We start from the raw sequence: 16,234 nt of genomic DNA on the forward strand, positions 1-16,234 counted from the left end.
TTTCATAAATAAAAGTACACACAATAAAACAATGTTAAAGCTGGAATAAGGCTGTTAAGAGCACTGAGTCCAATTTTATGAGGTGAAGTACACACCAAGGTCACAATGGTGATTTGTCCTATTCTAGGGATTAGGACTCCTACATTCCCTCCTGTACTATTAGTTCCACCTTTTGCTTGTGGAATGAATGATACCCATAATCTCCCCACCATAAGTAATCACTTCAGAACGCTCTTATTTAGGAGTATAGAGAAAAAACTGTTGCTCTCAAATAGTTATTTCCATAAAACACAGAATAGTGCGAATCTTTTGGAAAAGCAAACCCACGGCAATTTTATTTTGAGACGTCAGGTGGCAGCAATAACCTAACAGCAGGCAGAAAGCTTTCAGGGAATTGCAAAAGGAAGAGAAAAAACAGGCTTTGAGTAGGAGTGAAGGATGGAAATACTCCCATTATAATTTAATCTCATTAAGAATGGGTGCACGCAACGCCGTCTTTACATATTACAGGATTCATTATAGGATTCGCCAAACCAAACAATGGCACATGTTGCTCCAACATTATTCAGATAGTTGAAGATCCCTTCTAAATGGTCATATCTTAAATTAGCGTTAAACATGTTTATTAGTGAGTTTTCTTGAATTCTTGAAGTAAGGCGCTAGAAACAGATTTAAACATTTTTTTCAGTGACCTGAAAAACCTTTTTATTGTGTAACAACACATGATGTCTCTCAGGAAACAACAGATATCTATGTCATCACGGAATTCCCACCACCATCCCAGTCACTGTAGGGCGCTGGACAGTAACAAAATCTTTCCCATTGGTTTCTGACTAGAGGTCTAAGACTGGGAAGAGCTCAATAGAAGAGATGAGGCAGGCAGAGAACAGAGGTGAAAACAGACCAAGAATAATGCCAAAGGAAGTGGAAAGAAAAGGTGGTAGAGGGCAGAGAAGCCATCCTCTTAAGAGTTGATCCTTGCAGAGAAGAACTGACAGAGGCCATGCTTAGCTACGCTCTCCTCGGCCCCCATCCAGAACCTCAGAAAACACTAATATCATCATGTGTTGCATTTTAAAGACACAGAAAATCCACGGAATAATTCTGAATTTTTTATATATATATATAAAATTTCTAAATTATACTGCTTTAAAATCATTTCCAAATTTTATGTTCTTAAAAAAAAGAATATTTACAAGATTTCTGTTTCTTCTAAGTTCGTTTGCCGCTGATCTCACTGAACTTAGAATCCTCTCTCAAACCCAGCTGCTATAGAGATATAATGATGTCATCAGAAAATTAGATTTTTGGTATCTGGGTTAGGCGTGAGAGAGGAGCAAACAACAATAAATTACTAGAAATTAAAAATCCATTTGAACAAACAATTCTAACAGATACGGGTAACCCCCTACAGATCACCTTCAACCTGCTTCTTTTTCCAGATTAATCAGAGATATAGGAAATTAAGGTGGTTTAAAAATATGTTGCCTAATGGCCGGGCTTCCCGACATACATCAAATAATGCAAAGTATCCCCTCCTGTTTCCTTCTCATTGTATCAAAGGAGAAAAAGTTTATATTTCATGAACATTTGTGGTTATAAATGCTAATCCAGTTCCAGCACTTAGAGTTAACAAAAAGAGATCTTATTTATTTATTTACTTATTTATTTACTTATTTTGAGACAGAGTTTCGCTCTTGTTGCCCAGGCTGGAGTGCAATGGCTCGATCTCAGCTCACTGCAATCCACCTCCCAGTTTCAAGCGATTCTCCTGCCTCAGCTTCCTGAGTAGCTGGGATTACAGGCATGCGCCACCACGACCGGCTAATTTTTTGTATTTTTAGTAGAGACGGGGTTTCTCCATGTTGGTCAGGCTGGTCTTGAACTCCCGACCTCAGGTGATCCGCCTGCCTTGGCCTCCCAAAGTGCTGGGATTACAGGCATGAGCCGCCACGCCCGGCCAATAAAAAGAGATTTTTAAAAATGCTGCAACCTCACTATATTTCAAAATAAACTGAATTTTTAAAATGTACAATTTAGTAACAGTGTATATACCAAAAGTGGGGGAAACTTTCTGTCTTAAATTTTTGAGCTAAAAGAGTACAGACCCCACAGTCCTAACAGAACCAGGTTTCAGTCCCTGCTCCACTACTACCAGCTCCTAACAAGAAACTAGTGATTGCCTCATTGTCCTTAGACATAAAATGGGGATAGTAATTTAAGAATTAAATGAGATGATACACATAAAATCTTTAACCTGATGCCTGAGACATAGTAATATGTTAATAAATGGAAGAGGAAGAGTTGTTATTGTTGTATGGTCGTTTATTCAACAAAAATTTATCAAACTCCTGTTTTGTGCCCAAGCCCAAAGTACCCTGCTTTTATTACGTATGACCAGAATCAAAGTGGAGAGATCCTTCTGACAGAGTGGACTCTGGGCATCCGTTAACCAGAGCTGCTGCTATTTATACTGATTAAATTTCTCCTAATTGCTCCTCTACCCTCTTTGTTTCATTCAATTAGATCCACTCTTACAGCCTATAGAGAGAGTTTGGAAAGTGATGCAAAGTAAATTCCATCTTTGCCTTATTTAACATATTGCTTTAGCTAGCACATGTTCATACTCTGACAGATGATATTTGGAACACCATGTAAAACATTTTGCAAACTTTACAGTTTTCATACATTTGTGCGTAGCAATTTCCAAATAAAAGAGAGTTTACAAGACTTTAAATTTGCAGTGCTTTAATCAGAAATTGAAAAATTAAGACTGAATCAGAAGCAACACAACAGAACATTTCACTTCCACTGTTTAATTATAAGTTGCTATGTGATCTTCATTACAAAACTGGGTAAGATTTGCTATACATAAAATTGGAAGAGGGAATGAAGAAAGATGACATGAGGTTGGTAGTTAAATGTTAGCTGGTGGGAAGAACATTCATCAATTTCATGACTTACAGTTCTATTTACATTTCTGAAATAACAGGGCTAATTACCCAGTTTTAAGTAAAAGGTTCTGCTTTAATTAATACCATTAGTGAGTGGTTTTCAAGTAAACAGAAATAAACATGAATTCTAAAAGTCCTATGCTCACTTTACAAATCCAATCTCAGCCAACATATCTAATGGAATTACAAGGCACTATACTTAGTCTGATAATGTTCCTGATGAGTCTCCTAGTACATTAAAAAAAAAAAAAATCCATGCACCTATTCTGTTTGCCATGATTGTCTACACCAGGCTTCTTCAACATTTAACACAAAGAAGGTTCCCTTCTAGCAAGGAAGGGCATGTGTGCCCAGCGACCCAACTACTTGAATCCCTACATGGCTTTCTCACCACCCTCTTAAGCTTAACATATCCCAAAGTGAAATCATCATTTTTCTCAACAGACTTTGCTCCTGATCCAGGGTTTCTTGTCTTGGGGAAACGGTACCCTGTTGCTCAAGTCAGAACCTGGAAGTTGCTAACTGCTAGTCGTCTAATTCTGGATGATGTCTAACTCTGTAACTGTCTCTTGTCTGTAAAATGGGCATAGAAATATCAATATCTACCTTATAGGGTTGTAGAGGATTAAATGAAATTCATTAGCATGGTGGCTGGCATGAAAGAGTGCTCAATGCATGTTGGCAATAATGACTTAGAAAACACAAAACCATTCTTCTTTACTCAAGACCTCTGATGAGGACCCTCATCAGAAATTGGTCCTATTTCTATTTCCTAAACACCCCTCTTTGTCAGTTCACTTCTGCTATCCTCCTAATGTAAATATTCATCATCTTAAGTCTCACTTCTGAAATAGTCTTACTGGCCTCCTCCTATCAATTCTTGTCTTCTTCTGCGTGGGAGTCAGAAAGATCTCTCTAAAATTCTAATATGTTGTCAAGTCATGCTTACAATTCTAAAATGGTTTCCCACTGTACTTCCAATGAAGTCTAAACTTATTGTCTTGGTTTTCTCAGACTTTCATGATCTGGGTCTGCTTAATCTCCAGAATCATCTTTTGCTACTGTCCCCTTTGAAACCCTTGCTCCAGATTCACAGGGCTTTTGTCAGTTCTACCGACACACTAAGAACGTTCACTTCAGGCCTTTTGTACATGCCGTTTCCTCCACCTGGAAACCCTTCCCATGTCTATTCTCCCAGTATTATTCAGCCTTCAGGTTTCCACTTAAATGACTTTCTCAGGGATACTATCTGTGACACCCTTAGCTTTCTCAGTAACATACTCCTTCATTACATGCAACACATTCCCACTACTTGTTCGATCGCTATCTTCCAGAAAAGCAGAAACAGTGTCTGTTTTGTCTACTGTTATAGCTCTGGAATTTTACTTGTTTACTGAATTAGTATACGGTTGATTGAATGAATCAATCAACAAAAAGGAAAGAAAAGGTACTGTACAGTTAACATTTTGTCTGATCTTTGTTAATATGATGGAGGTTCTAAACCACTGGAATTTCCTGATAACAGTGATAAAAGTGTCTTTCTTATTCATGTCATGGCAGGCCCTTGGATCACATCTGTGTTTTTATTTTTAAAACTGATACATATTAAATGTACAAGTTTTCAGGGTACACGTGATAATTTGGTACATTCATATAATCAAATCAGGGTAACTGGGATATTTATAACCTTAAATCTTTATCTTTTCTTTCGCTAGGAACATTTGAATTATTCTCTTCTAGCTATTTTGAAATATACAATTGATTATAGTCATCCAAATGATCTAACCCAGGTCTTATTTATTCCATCTAATTATACATTTGTACCTATTAATCAACCTCTCTTTATTCCCATCCCACCATTCCTAGCCTTTGGTAACCACCAATCTACTCTCTATCTTCATGAGATCTATTTTTTAAGCTCACACATATGAGTGAGAACATGTGATATTTACCTTTCTGGGCTTGGTTTATTTCAGTTAACATAATAACCTCCAGTTCCATCCATGTTGCTGCAAATGACAGGATTTCCAGGGTTTTTTTTAATGGCTGAATAATATCCTATTGTGTACCTATACTATATTTTCTTTATCCATTCATCTGCTGATAGACTCTTAGGCTGATTCCATATTTTGGCTACTGTGAATAGCGCTGCAATAAACATAGAGTGCAGATATCTCTTCAATATATTGATTTTCTTCGTTTTTGATATATACTCAGTAGTGGAATCAAGATGACCCAGGATGGGGGTTGGACACCAGAAAGACCAACTCTGTGACTAGAGGGCTGGGGCTTTAAGCCAGCTCAACCTAAAGAAAAGAGAGGAGAACTGGAGATCAAGTTAAAACACATGGCCAATGATTCCATCAATCATGCCTACTTGGGTAATGAAACCCCCAATAAAAACTCTGGAAACTGAAGCCCGGTAGAGCTTCCTGGTGGATGAACACAAGGATGCGCCTGGAAGGTAAGGTGTCCTGACTCCACCAGGACAGGGCTTAGAACCTCTGTGTTGGGGATAACCCGCAGACCTTGCCCTATGGTGTCTCTTCATTTGACTAATCCTGACTTTTATCCATCATAATAAAACTACAAGATCATGAGTATAGTGCTTTTCTGAGTTCCATGAATCACTCTAGCTAATTATTGAACCCGAGGGTGTAATAGGAACCTATGAATTTGTAGCCAGTTAGTCAAAAGTGTAGATGGTCTGAAGATCTCCAAACTTGCAGCTAGCATGTGAACTGAGGGCAGTTTTGTTGGGGGCTGTGTTCCTGAACCTGTGGAGTCTGCAGTAACTCTGGGTGGTTAGCAACAAAATGTGATTGCAGTATTACAAAAGGGAAGTTTTGGAAATGTTTTATACCCTTAGAAAGCACAAAAGTTATATCCTGCCCTTTCCCCAAACAATCACCCCATGATCCTCCTATAACCCTTTCCTATATACCTAGAATAACAGCCTCTGCTCTTTCTTAAGCTTGATCCTCATATACTGGGCTACGGAGAAAAAGCGGGGGTAGCAGATAATAATTCTAACTACATTAAGTTTACCTTTGGTGCTCTCCCAACATAATTTTATTTTGTCCTTCTGCGTGTCTCCATCTCTGCACCCCACTGATTATCAACCTACCACAGAGTTTCCTTTTTTAAGACTATTGTTCTCCATTTTAAAATGACTTTTCCATGTCTTTCACTAACTAAAATAGCCAACTGACCCAGCAAGAAGTAGACAAGGAATAAACTGAATATACTAGTTCCAATAAGAATTAAATAACAGGTGCCATTAGCCCTTTAGAGGTATTTACACTTCAAATGAGAACAATTTAAAACGATTTGTAACACTGAGAACAGCAAGAAGAGAATCTGTAGCATTATGTATTTCTAAAGCCTCTGAAGAAAAAAGACTCTTTTATTTGTGACTTCTTTAATCAACAGGGACCGGGAAGCTGCATAAACTCCTAGTACGCTCCATTTTCCTTCCTTCCAAGCAATCCTAGAAAAGTTTTCCTCAGCACTGTTCCTGTAGTGCCTTGGTTCTCTCTCCTAGGCCTACATCTATTGCTCTTCCTTTGCTTCTCTGGGGATTGAATTATAAGGAAGCCATCTCTGGATCCCAAACCAATTAACTAGGAGTTTGCCATTTGGAAGCTAACTAGTCCTTTCCCCAAGTAGCTAATAATACTCTTGGGTCTTTTGTTAAGAAACTTTGAAAATGTAAGTATACACAGAGACAGAGTTACTCTGATCTTAACTCTGATGGGTATCTTTGCTCAAACTATCTTTTAGTTTAGTAAATAAAATATTTATATTCAACTATTCTCTATCCTAGAACCTTCTGGGAAACACTATGTTTTCGGGAGAAAAATGCAACACAATTGCTTCCCCAAATCCATAAGGTTTAATGAGGAAAGTGGTTGCACAGGCAAGGATAACAAAGAGTTTGCATTCAGCGAAAAAGGAAGGACACCAATTAAAAAATAATTCACCAAGAACATTAGTGGTGCAAGTGTTCACTTATAAAGGGCACAGGAAGAAAAGAGAATAATAAGTTCTATTCCAGCTTTGGCAATCAGTGATTCTTTGCAATCAACTGACCTTTATTATCTATACATGTTGTTGTTGTTAAAATGAGGCTTCTTAAAATTATTAGCAATGCGTATGGCAAGAATTTAAAAAGTCGATGGATGACAAAAGTCCTGAATGCACTAAGCCAGTAGGGCAACACAGGTCACCTTGTACCAGCTGAGGATGCTACAACTTGTATACGCCATCAACGCTATGGGCAGAGAAGGCCTTGAGAGCATCTGGCATGGGGAAATTCTTGTCTGGAATGCAATAAAAGCTTGAATAAAGCTATGGTTGATTTTTTAAATGAATCACAAACTAAGTATATTTTCCAAGAGGACCTTTCTTTCTCCTTCTATAATATAGAATCTCACAAAGTTAAAAAAGTCATAGTAGTAGAATTTGAAAAAAGTATTGTCTGTGGCATACTTCAAAGCCAAGCCTACTTTTTTGGCCTTGGTAAATTACACCTCCCTGAGATGTATTGTGCAAAGTCCTCCAAACCAATTTGGAGCACACATAAGAGTCTCTCCTAAGGAATCAAGTAAGCATTACAGTAATCACACTTTGTTAACCAATTGTTTGCTTATTCAAAGCAGTAAGGATGTCATTTTCTCTAAATAGCCAAAGTTTTATAAGCTTTCTGAAATCTGTATTTCTTGGCATTTGCCTGAAAGAAGACAGTAGATCCTTAGTTTTTTTTACATAATGGAGTTAAGAATCCAACTTCCCAACCTTAAGCATTTATAGTCTCATCAAGCTATGGTGACCTTTCAGGATAAATTCTCACAATTCATGGCTGTTTCCTTTCCACTTATCTTACTGAAAACTTAATGTTTCTTTCATGACTAAGGGCTTTAGCATTTTCCTTTGTAATTCTGAAAATATTAATTTTCTTTATTAAGCACTGACTGGTGCTTAACACTTCAAACAAATGAGTTGTACCCTGGTGATTTATTTTTCTTATTATCCTTACTAGTTTCATTAAAACTTGGTAGAAAAAAATTCCTTCCTATGACTTAATATGGATTCCTAGGTCTTACTAGAAATCAATCTATACATAGAATATTTTAGAGAATGTTATAAAAGTGAGAATTGCATAAGCAGAGGAAGGAGACTAAATTATTTTGCCCTTACTAGACAGAGGTGAGAGTATGTGGGATCTGGATGGGGATGCGGGAGAGAAGAAAGTTGATGGAGCTATAAATTCAGGTAATCATAAGAGAAAGAAAACATATACACATCAGACCTCCCCACAAGAAGTTCTAGAGGGTTATACCCATACTAGTGAAGGAACCATAAGAATGGAGTTGAAATATGACCTAGTAATAAAATTTAACTCACAGAAGTATTTTAATAGTTCCATCGAAAATCCTGAGAAATTAAAATTACAATCCAAGTGTAAAATATGTGCTAATAAATGTCAATAATAATTACAATAATCTTATGATTAAGGAGACATTTGTGGTAGAGTAGGAAGAAAACTAAACTTACAGCCCAGCTAATGAGATAATGTATGCAAAAGTTCAGCTATACACTTTAAAGGATTATGTAAACATTAGCTATAATGATTTTTATTATTGATTTGCAACCAACTAGAAATCAAAATCAAAGTTGTGTGAGTATCTTTCAGTAAGTATCCAATCTGAACTGTTTAAGGACAGTATAACTTTAAAGCAGGGTTTATCAACCTCAGCACTACTGACATTTTGGACGGATCATTCTTTGCTGTGGAAGGCTGTCTTACACACATTATAGGATGTTTAGTAGCATCCTTGAGCTTTACCCACTAGGGGACAGTAGAACTACCCTCCCCTAGCCAAGAAGGACAATCAGAAATGTTTCAGAACATTGCCATACACCGCAAAATTGTCCTTGGTTGAGAACCACTGCTTAAAAGCTAAGACAAATCAATAAATTATACTCATAATTCCCTCATACAAACTGAGGTTGAGAGATGGCCAAGGTGAACTAGAGTTGAGATGTCAAATACAGTAACCACTGGCCACATGTAGCTACTAAGCACTGAAAGTGTGGCTAGTCTGAATTGAGATATGCTATTAAGTGGAAAATATATACTAGATTTCAAAGACTTAGTATTAAAAAAGAATGCAAAATATTTTTAAATTTTTTTGTATTGATTATATATTGAAATATTAATAATATTTTAGATATACTAGGCTAAAATAAAATACATTAAAATTAACTTCATCTGGGCTGGGCATGGTGGCTCACTCCTGTAATCCCAGCACTTTGGGAGGCCAAGGCGGGCGGATCATGAGGTCAGGAGATCGAGACCATCCTGGCTAACACAGTGAAACCCCATCTCTACTAAAAAATACAAAAAATTAGCCAGGCATGGTGGCAGTCGCCTGTAGTCCCAGCTACTCAGGAGGCTGAGGCAGGAGAAGGGGTGAACCCGGGAGACGGAGCTTGCAGTGAGCGGAGATCGCGCCACTGCACTCCAGCCTGGGTGACAGAGTGAGACTCTGTCTCAAAAAAAAAAAAAAAAAATTAACTTAATCTGTTTCTTTTTACTTTAAAAAAATGTGGCTATTAGAAAAGCTAAAATTACTGTGGCTTGTGTTACATTTCTATTGAACAGTGCTGAGTTCATGCAGAAAACTATCCCCCACTTCATGCTATCTATTCCAGGCAGCCTTTGACAAGAAGGAAGGGAACTCAAAAGAGCTCTGTCTTCAGTTTTCTCTTTACATTCTCTCCATTCTCCTTGGATGATCTCCAGGCCCACTGCTTCAATGCAATTACTACTCATAGATGACTAATCTCCAAACTATATCTGTAGAACAGAGCTCTACTGAAATCTAGATATATATACATATATATACATACATATACATATATATATATATATATATATCTCCAACTATCAACTAAACAAGCCAACTTAGACATCTTAGAGGAGCCCCAGATTTCCAGTTTTAAATGATCTTCACTCCCCAAAAGGCTCCTCCTCAAGGATTCTCCATTTTAGTAAATGCAGTGTTAATGCAGATGCTCAAGCCAGAACCTGAAAGTCATCCATAAATTCTCTCTTCTCTGTCTTCCCACCTGGAATCTCTTACAAAGTCTTCCTTCATCTACTTCCTTTATAAATGTTTCTGGAATCCTCCTTTTTCCTACCCCACTGGCTAGGTCAAGTTACCATTATTTCTCCCTGTATCAACTCCCCTGTCCCCCACATACTCTTATTATACCCTGTCCTTCCCTACTCAAAACACTTATCCCATAGATAATTATTTTGTTCCGTGTTATATTTCTTATTAGAACATTATACTACATAAATAATGCAGTATAGCTCTTTTTTTTTTTTCTTTTTGAGACAGAGTCTCACTTCGTCACCCAGGCTGGAGTGCAATGGTGCAATCTCGGCTCACTGCAACCTCTGTCTCCCAGGTTCAAGCGATTCTCCTGCCTCAGCCTCCTGAGTAGCTGGGACTACAGGCGTGTGCCACCCTGCCCAGCTAATTTCTGTATTTTTAGTAAAGATGAGGTTTCGTCATGTTAGCCAGGCTGGTCTCAAACTCCTGACCTCAGGTGATCCTCTCACCTTGGCCTCCCAAAGTGCTCGGATTACAGGTGTGAGCCACCACGCCCGGCCCAGTACAGCTTTCTTGTTCATTGTTGTATCTCTAGTTCACTGATTGATGAATGAATGAATGAATGAGGAGGGGCACAAATTGTTAACTCACAGCAACTTACTAAGGAACTAGGCTATCAAAACAATGGTTCATTAGTGTATGAGACCTGGGAAAATATCAGTCCTTATGTCTAAATATCAGTACTTATGTATTGATACAAGTGCTAGGATTCTAGAAATGGGGAAAAAGCATTTAGAGACCATGTGTCCTGTATGCTCATCCTTAACAGATCTGTCACGCCTGAACTCATATTGAAGCCTTTCCATATAGGTGGCAGGAAAGAACAGCTAAAGAGTGCCTTGTACAATCCTCCAGCCCCGCAGCAATGTGATGCCCAACATTTTCCAATGCCAATGCCATAGTCCCAGAGCATCTATAGTTTCCGTGAAAAGCAACTAAAGTTTATGCAAAACTAAACACACCTGTGATGAATTTAACTATTTCTGAAAGTAAGTCATTCTCTAAAAGCACAAGCTCAAGAGAAGCAGTAAGATTTTCTCCCTCAGTCTTTTTTCATTAGGGATTCTCAATCTCCCTTCCAGCCTAAGCTAGCCTTTATCCCCTAGACCATCTCTAGTTTGAAAGGAGGTTAAGATGAACCATGACAGCTTCCATACTAACTGTAAGTTATGATTGCTGATTTGGAATTTTACAGATGTCAGTGGTGACTTATGTATTCCAGATCTAGGTGAAGGAAGTCAAGATTTTTTTGTAGATGTCAGTGGTGCTTTATGTATTTCAGATCTAGGCTAAGGAAGAGGAAACTGTGAAGGACTCCTGGCAATACATATATTTAAGAACATGCAAACACAAAGGCAAAAACCAGACCTGTGTTTGCATTCATTTTTGCCTATTGGTCTTCCTATAAGTGAGGGAGTAGTGGTGTCGGTATATGGGGCATGGTGATGTGTGATATGGACCAGGCAGGAGCTGGGAAAAGATAGCATGTGAAAGCCAGGTGCAACAGTACTATGAGGGGCTATACTTGTTTAATTGATTTCTAACAACTGTCTTATCTATTATGGAAATTATGTAAAAGACCATTCTTTTATAGGATGAGGAAGGGAAGTGGGGTCTTTCTGACTAAAGAAATGTTAGAAAATATTTTTAAAAATTATCTTAATTTATCCAACTTTTATAGCCCAACTAAACAAACAATGGCAATTAGTTGGTTCCCACCAGTTTTGGCAGTGGGATAAACAGATTTAATGAGGAAGGTTAGTTTTTTTCGGAACTAGATGCCCTGTTTCTTTCTAGAAATGACTCTCAAAGAGTGGTGGGAAGGTTAACAAAGCCCATTTTTTCTTTCCTATACAATTTTCTGAATTGTTTCCATAACAAAGTTCAATATTCTGATTATCCAAATAAAAGCATCTGTTTCTGGTAATAAGAGCAAGGTAGCTGAGATGTAACAAAAGGGGTATAAGACTTAGAAAAAAAAATACAAGACTGAACCCCAGCTGAACCACTCAATCTTTATGTGCCCTTCTAAACAATCCATTTTCAACTGGGGCAGAGCTCCACAGAGTAGATGAAATTTGGTCAGGGTGGGGTGGGAATCTTATTTGTACGCTTTTCTTATAAAGCAGAGATATACATATAGTACATAATCAGATCTATACAGTGTACTTGTGGTATTAAAATTTCATGAGAGTTAGATTAGGAGAAATCTCTAAAGTCTTCTCAGGGGGGTAATAGTGAACAAAAGGCTGAATAAGTTATTCGAAGCCTTCATTTCCTCAACTGTATGTAAATGAGTCAGCACCATCCACCTTAAAGGATTATTACAATATAACTACCATCAGTCCTATTATCTGTGAGCTCCACATTCATGGATTCAACCAATGGTGGGTCAAAAACACTGGGGGCAAAAGAGACGAATCAAAAATATTGGGGGGACAAATTCCACAAAGTTCCAAAAACCAAAACTCAAGTTTACCAGTGTGTCTACACATTAAATCTGCACAAATGAAGTGATGTGTAGGCATTGTTTTAGGTATTAGAAGTAATCTAGAGATGATTTAAAGTACAAAGAAGGATGCGCATAAGCTATATGCAAATACTAAGGCATTTTATATAAGGAACTTGAGCATCTGCAGAGGTCCTGGAACCTATACCCATAGATACCCAGGGACAACTGTATATCTAAATATACACAGAGAATAAGAGAAATAACAAGGAAAATAACCAAAATTCTATGTTGTTAATATAGAACTAAAAACACAGATTCAAACGTATATATTAATGTCACCTAGTGATATTATTCACTGATAATGTCTTATGTAATCATAAGACAATTTTCTCACTAGTCATTTTACCACTTAACATCCAAAGTCATAAAGTCAAATAATAAATACAAGAAGAATCTATAAATGTGGCAAAAATACAAACCTAAGATGCCGATTTCAAGACCAGACAAGCCCGTTTTAATTTTATCATAAATATCTTCTGATGCAAAGTCAACAGCAATGGTTCTTGTCTCCACTTTGAATTTTTCTTCTAGGGAAAAAGAAAACACAAACGGAGAGAGATAGGGAAAATTAGTACATGGCAGTGAAGATTAACGCATTTGATAGCATTATCCTTTCAGACGTTTCTCCCCACCCAATTTGATACAAAATTTAGACCAGGATAATTTTAAGCAATCATGAGACCATCTAAGAGATGATATAGAGTCAACACATTAGTTCTGCAATAAAAATTCTAATGTCGTCACAGAGAGCTGGCTGAATGTACCTTAATCAGTTCTTCTTTTGTAAATCAATAATGAGAACTACTTTTAGACCCTTAGGTACAAATAATAAAACATGATTCATATCATAAAGTTATATACTCTTCAAATATCACTGGCTTTGTGATTTTAATTGTAAATTGGTGCTTTGTAACTTCAGGAAGAAGTCTTCATGTTGTAAAATATTTTAAAGTGTGATACATTAAAACAAAAAGTCTATCTTATCAGAATGGAAATAAAATGAATGGGATCTTATTAAAATTTGGGAGCTTGGGTAATACTTAATAATCACTACATTTTAAAATCCACACAAAATGCACAGTAATAAAAGAATAAAGTAACACAAGAAACAACTCAGTATTCTACTTTACACAAGTCTATTAAGGTCCAAACAGTGCTGATGAAAATAATAGCTTCAGAAATGAGACCCTGGAGGAACAAAACTCATCTGAGTTAATGTACAGTATTTACTTTTGCCTTCAATAGTCAGCCCCTGTGAAGAGATAGCACAGGCTCTGAGGTCACATAGACATGAGCACCAATTTCATTTCCACATATATTTGCAAAATGACACATCCTCTTTGAGCCTCAGCATCCTTTTGTGAAAATGAAGATAATTCTACCCAAACGATGATGTGAGGCTCACATGATACCTATGGTACGCAGAAGGCAGTCCATAAAGGCTAGACTCTCTTTCTCTCCTCAACCATCTCCACTCAGTTTACTTAGTCAAGTCCAGTGAGCTAGGAATGCTTATTCTTTAGAAGTTGCTGAGAATTCAAAAGAATTAATTTTAAAATTCTGCTTCCAAAAATAAATCTTTCTTCAGTCAAAGACAATGTCAGCTCATCACAGAGCATGCAGGATTAATCCTCATAGGAGGTATGTATTCTTGACCTAAAAGGATTTCGGTCTAAAACTAAAGAGTTGGTTCATGAGAGATGTGATTCTTAGTTACACTTAATGAAAAGTAGTGACCCTAGGTAGAAATCCATGAATAAACTGAAAAGAAGAATTGACCTAGAAAATACCTTATTTGGTGTTAAAGGTATACTTACTGTGCTAATATAAATGAGTTGTAGGTGTGCTCATGTAATGGGAAGTTAGAGACAGAGCTGTAATTTCACAATAGCTGGTCCAACATGTCTACTTTAACATTTCACAGAATTTATCACCAGTAAATAAAGAATGCCGACTTTATTATAGCCACAGATTCACAAGGGGAAAAAAAAAGCCCCAAAACAAAAGGTTAAAAATACCTTTGATTAAATGAAAAACTTCATTCAAGAATAACATAAGGTAAATTTATCTATTTATTTTGAAAAGCAAATTATTTTTCCATACTAGTATTAGGTATTGACATTCAGGAAATTTTCTATCAATAAAAGCCAACTCAGAACTCCTGAACCAAATTCACTCTTCTGCATCTCACAGGATTTGCTGAATGTACATACTTACATTGTAGAGTTTTGTATAGATATGTGGCTAAAAAGATTCAATGACACTTTCACAAAGAATGTTATTTAGTAATGAACCAAAGCAAACTCTTTGTACTCATATTAGGATAAGCAAATGGCTTCTGGCACAAGTTTTTCAGGTTAATTAAAATTTCTGAACTCATACCTAGATTTTCCAGAATCACGTTCGAATATAGTGACCACTGCCTTTTTTAAAAAACAACTTTTCTTCACTGCCTTTATTGTGAACCTTTCCATTTTTTTTTCTTTTAAGAGATGGGGTCTCAAGCCTGGGCTCAAGCCTCCTTAGTAGCTGGGACTATAGGCACACACCATCGTTCCCGGCTTTTCCTATTTAACATAGGTTAGACCATGATACCCACCTCTTCACAAACCTCCAGAGATTACCATCTCACTCAGAGTAAGAGCCAAAAAGCTTTGGCAACAGCCTAATAAATGGCATGAGTTTATTGGCTGAACTCACCTCCAACTACTCTCCCTGTTGCTCCTCAGTTCTAGCCATAGGGGATCCTAGAAGTTGTTTAGATACAGAATGTTGTCCATGTACACTCAGGACTTAAACTTACCATTCCCTATGTTTGGAATGCTCTTCCACATCCCTTGTCTCTGTTGGGTCCTTCTCAGAGAAGCCTGCCTTGCCCACCCTTTAATAAATGCAACCATCCCCCCCAGCACTCCTCATGCCCTTCCCTGCTTTATTTTATCCCATTGTACTTACTACCTTCTAATATACTAGGTAGTGTATTTTAATAATATACATGCTTGTCTATATGTCTTGACTCAAATTAAGCTTCAAGAAGACAAGGACTTGGTTCTGTTTTGTTCAGTTGCTCAACAATGGCACAAATGATCTGGGATCTTCCCACCCTCCTCTCTTTTCCCTTAGGCTGGCTCCTTTCCTGGAGGGCCATTGCCATTCCATGCATCGCATGCAGACAACAGTGTTCGGAGGCAGAGATCGTATGTTTCTGTGATATGTCCCTTTTACAGAGAGAAAATTTCCCCAGAAGAATCCAGCAGACTCCCACCATGTTTCCTTTCCAAGGATTATGGTACATGCAAGCTATTGACCAGGGGCGGGTGGACTTTCAGAATTCCATCAACTGCCTCCACCTCCACCATTGAGTTCTGTGAATCAAAAATAGATGTGCACATATAAGAATACAACAGGAGCTGTCTCTTTCTGGGCCAAGGCAATTGAGTAAGAATTATAATGGGGGGTTCTAGAAGGCTAAGGTGGGAGCTAGCTGGCCTATGTTAAAAAAGAAAAGCCGAGAACGATGGCGTGTGCCTGTAGTCTCAGCTACTCAGGAGGCTTGAACTTGGGGCTTGGAGACCAGCCTACAA

General features: G+C 37.6%; 1 protein-coding gene across 1 annotated transcript in view; it reads right to left on the minus strand.

Annotated features, from left to right (window-relative positions):
• HSD17B12 (hydroxysteroid 17-beta dehydrogenase 12) overlaps positions 1 to 16,234 on the minus strand; it is a 172,906-nt gene that overhangs the window by 44,863 nt on the left and 111,809 nt on the right. The window contains exon 4 of the mRNA XM_054437443.2: positions 13,070 to 13,177. Within this exon, the coding sequence (XP_054293418.1) occupies positions 13,070 to 13,177 (108 nt within the window). The remainder of the gene's footprint in view (positions 1 to 13,069; positions 13,178 to 16,234) is intronic.

The sequence above is a fragment of the Pongo pygmaeus genome, chromosome 9 (assembly GCF_028885625.2).
Source record: "Pongo pygmaeus isolate AG05252 chromosome 9, NHGRI_mPonPyg2-v2.0_pri, whole genome shotgun sequence".
Taxonomy (NCBI): Eukaryota; Metazoa; Chordata; class Mammalia; order Primates; family Hominidae; genus Pongo; species Pongo pygmaeus.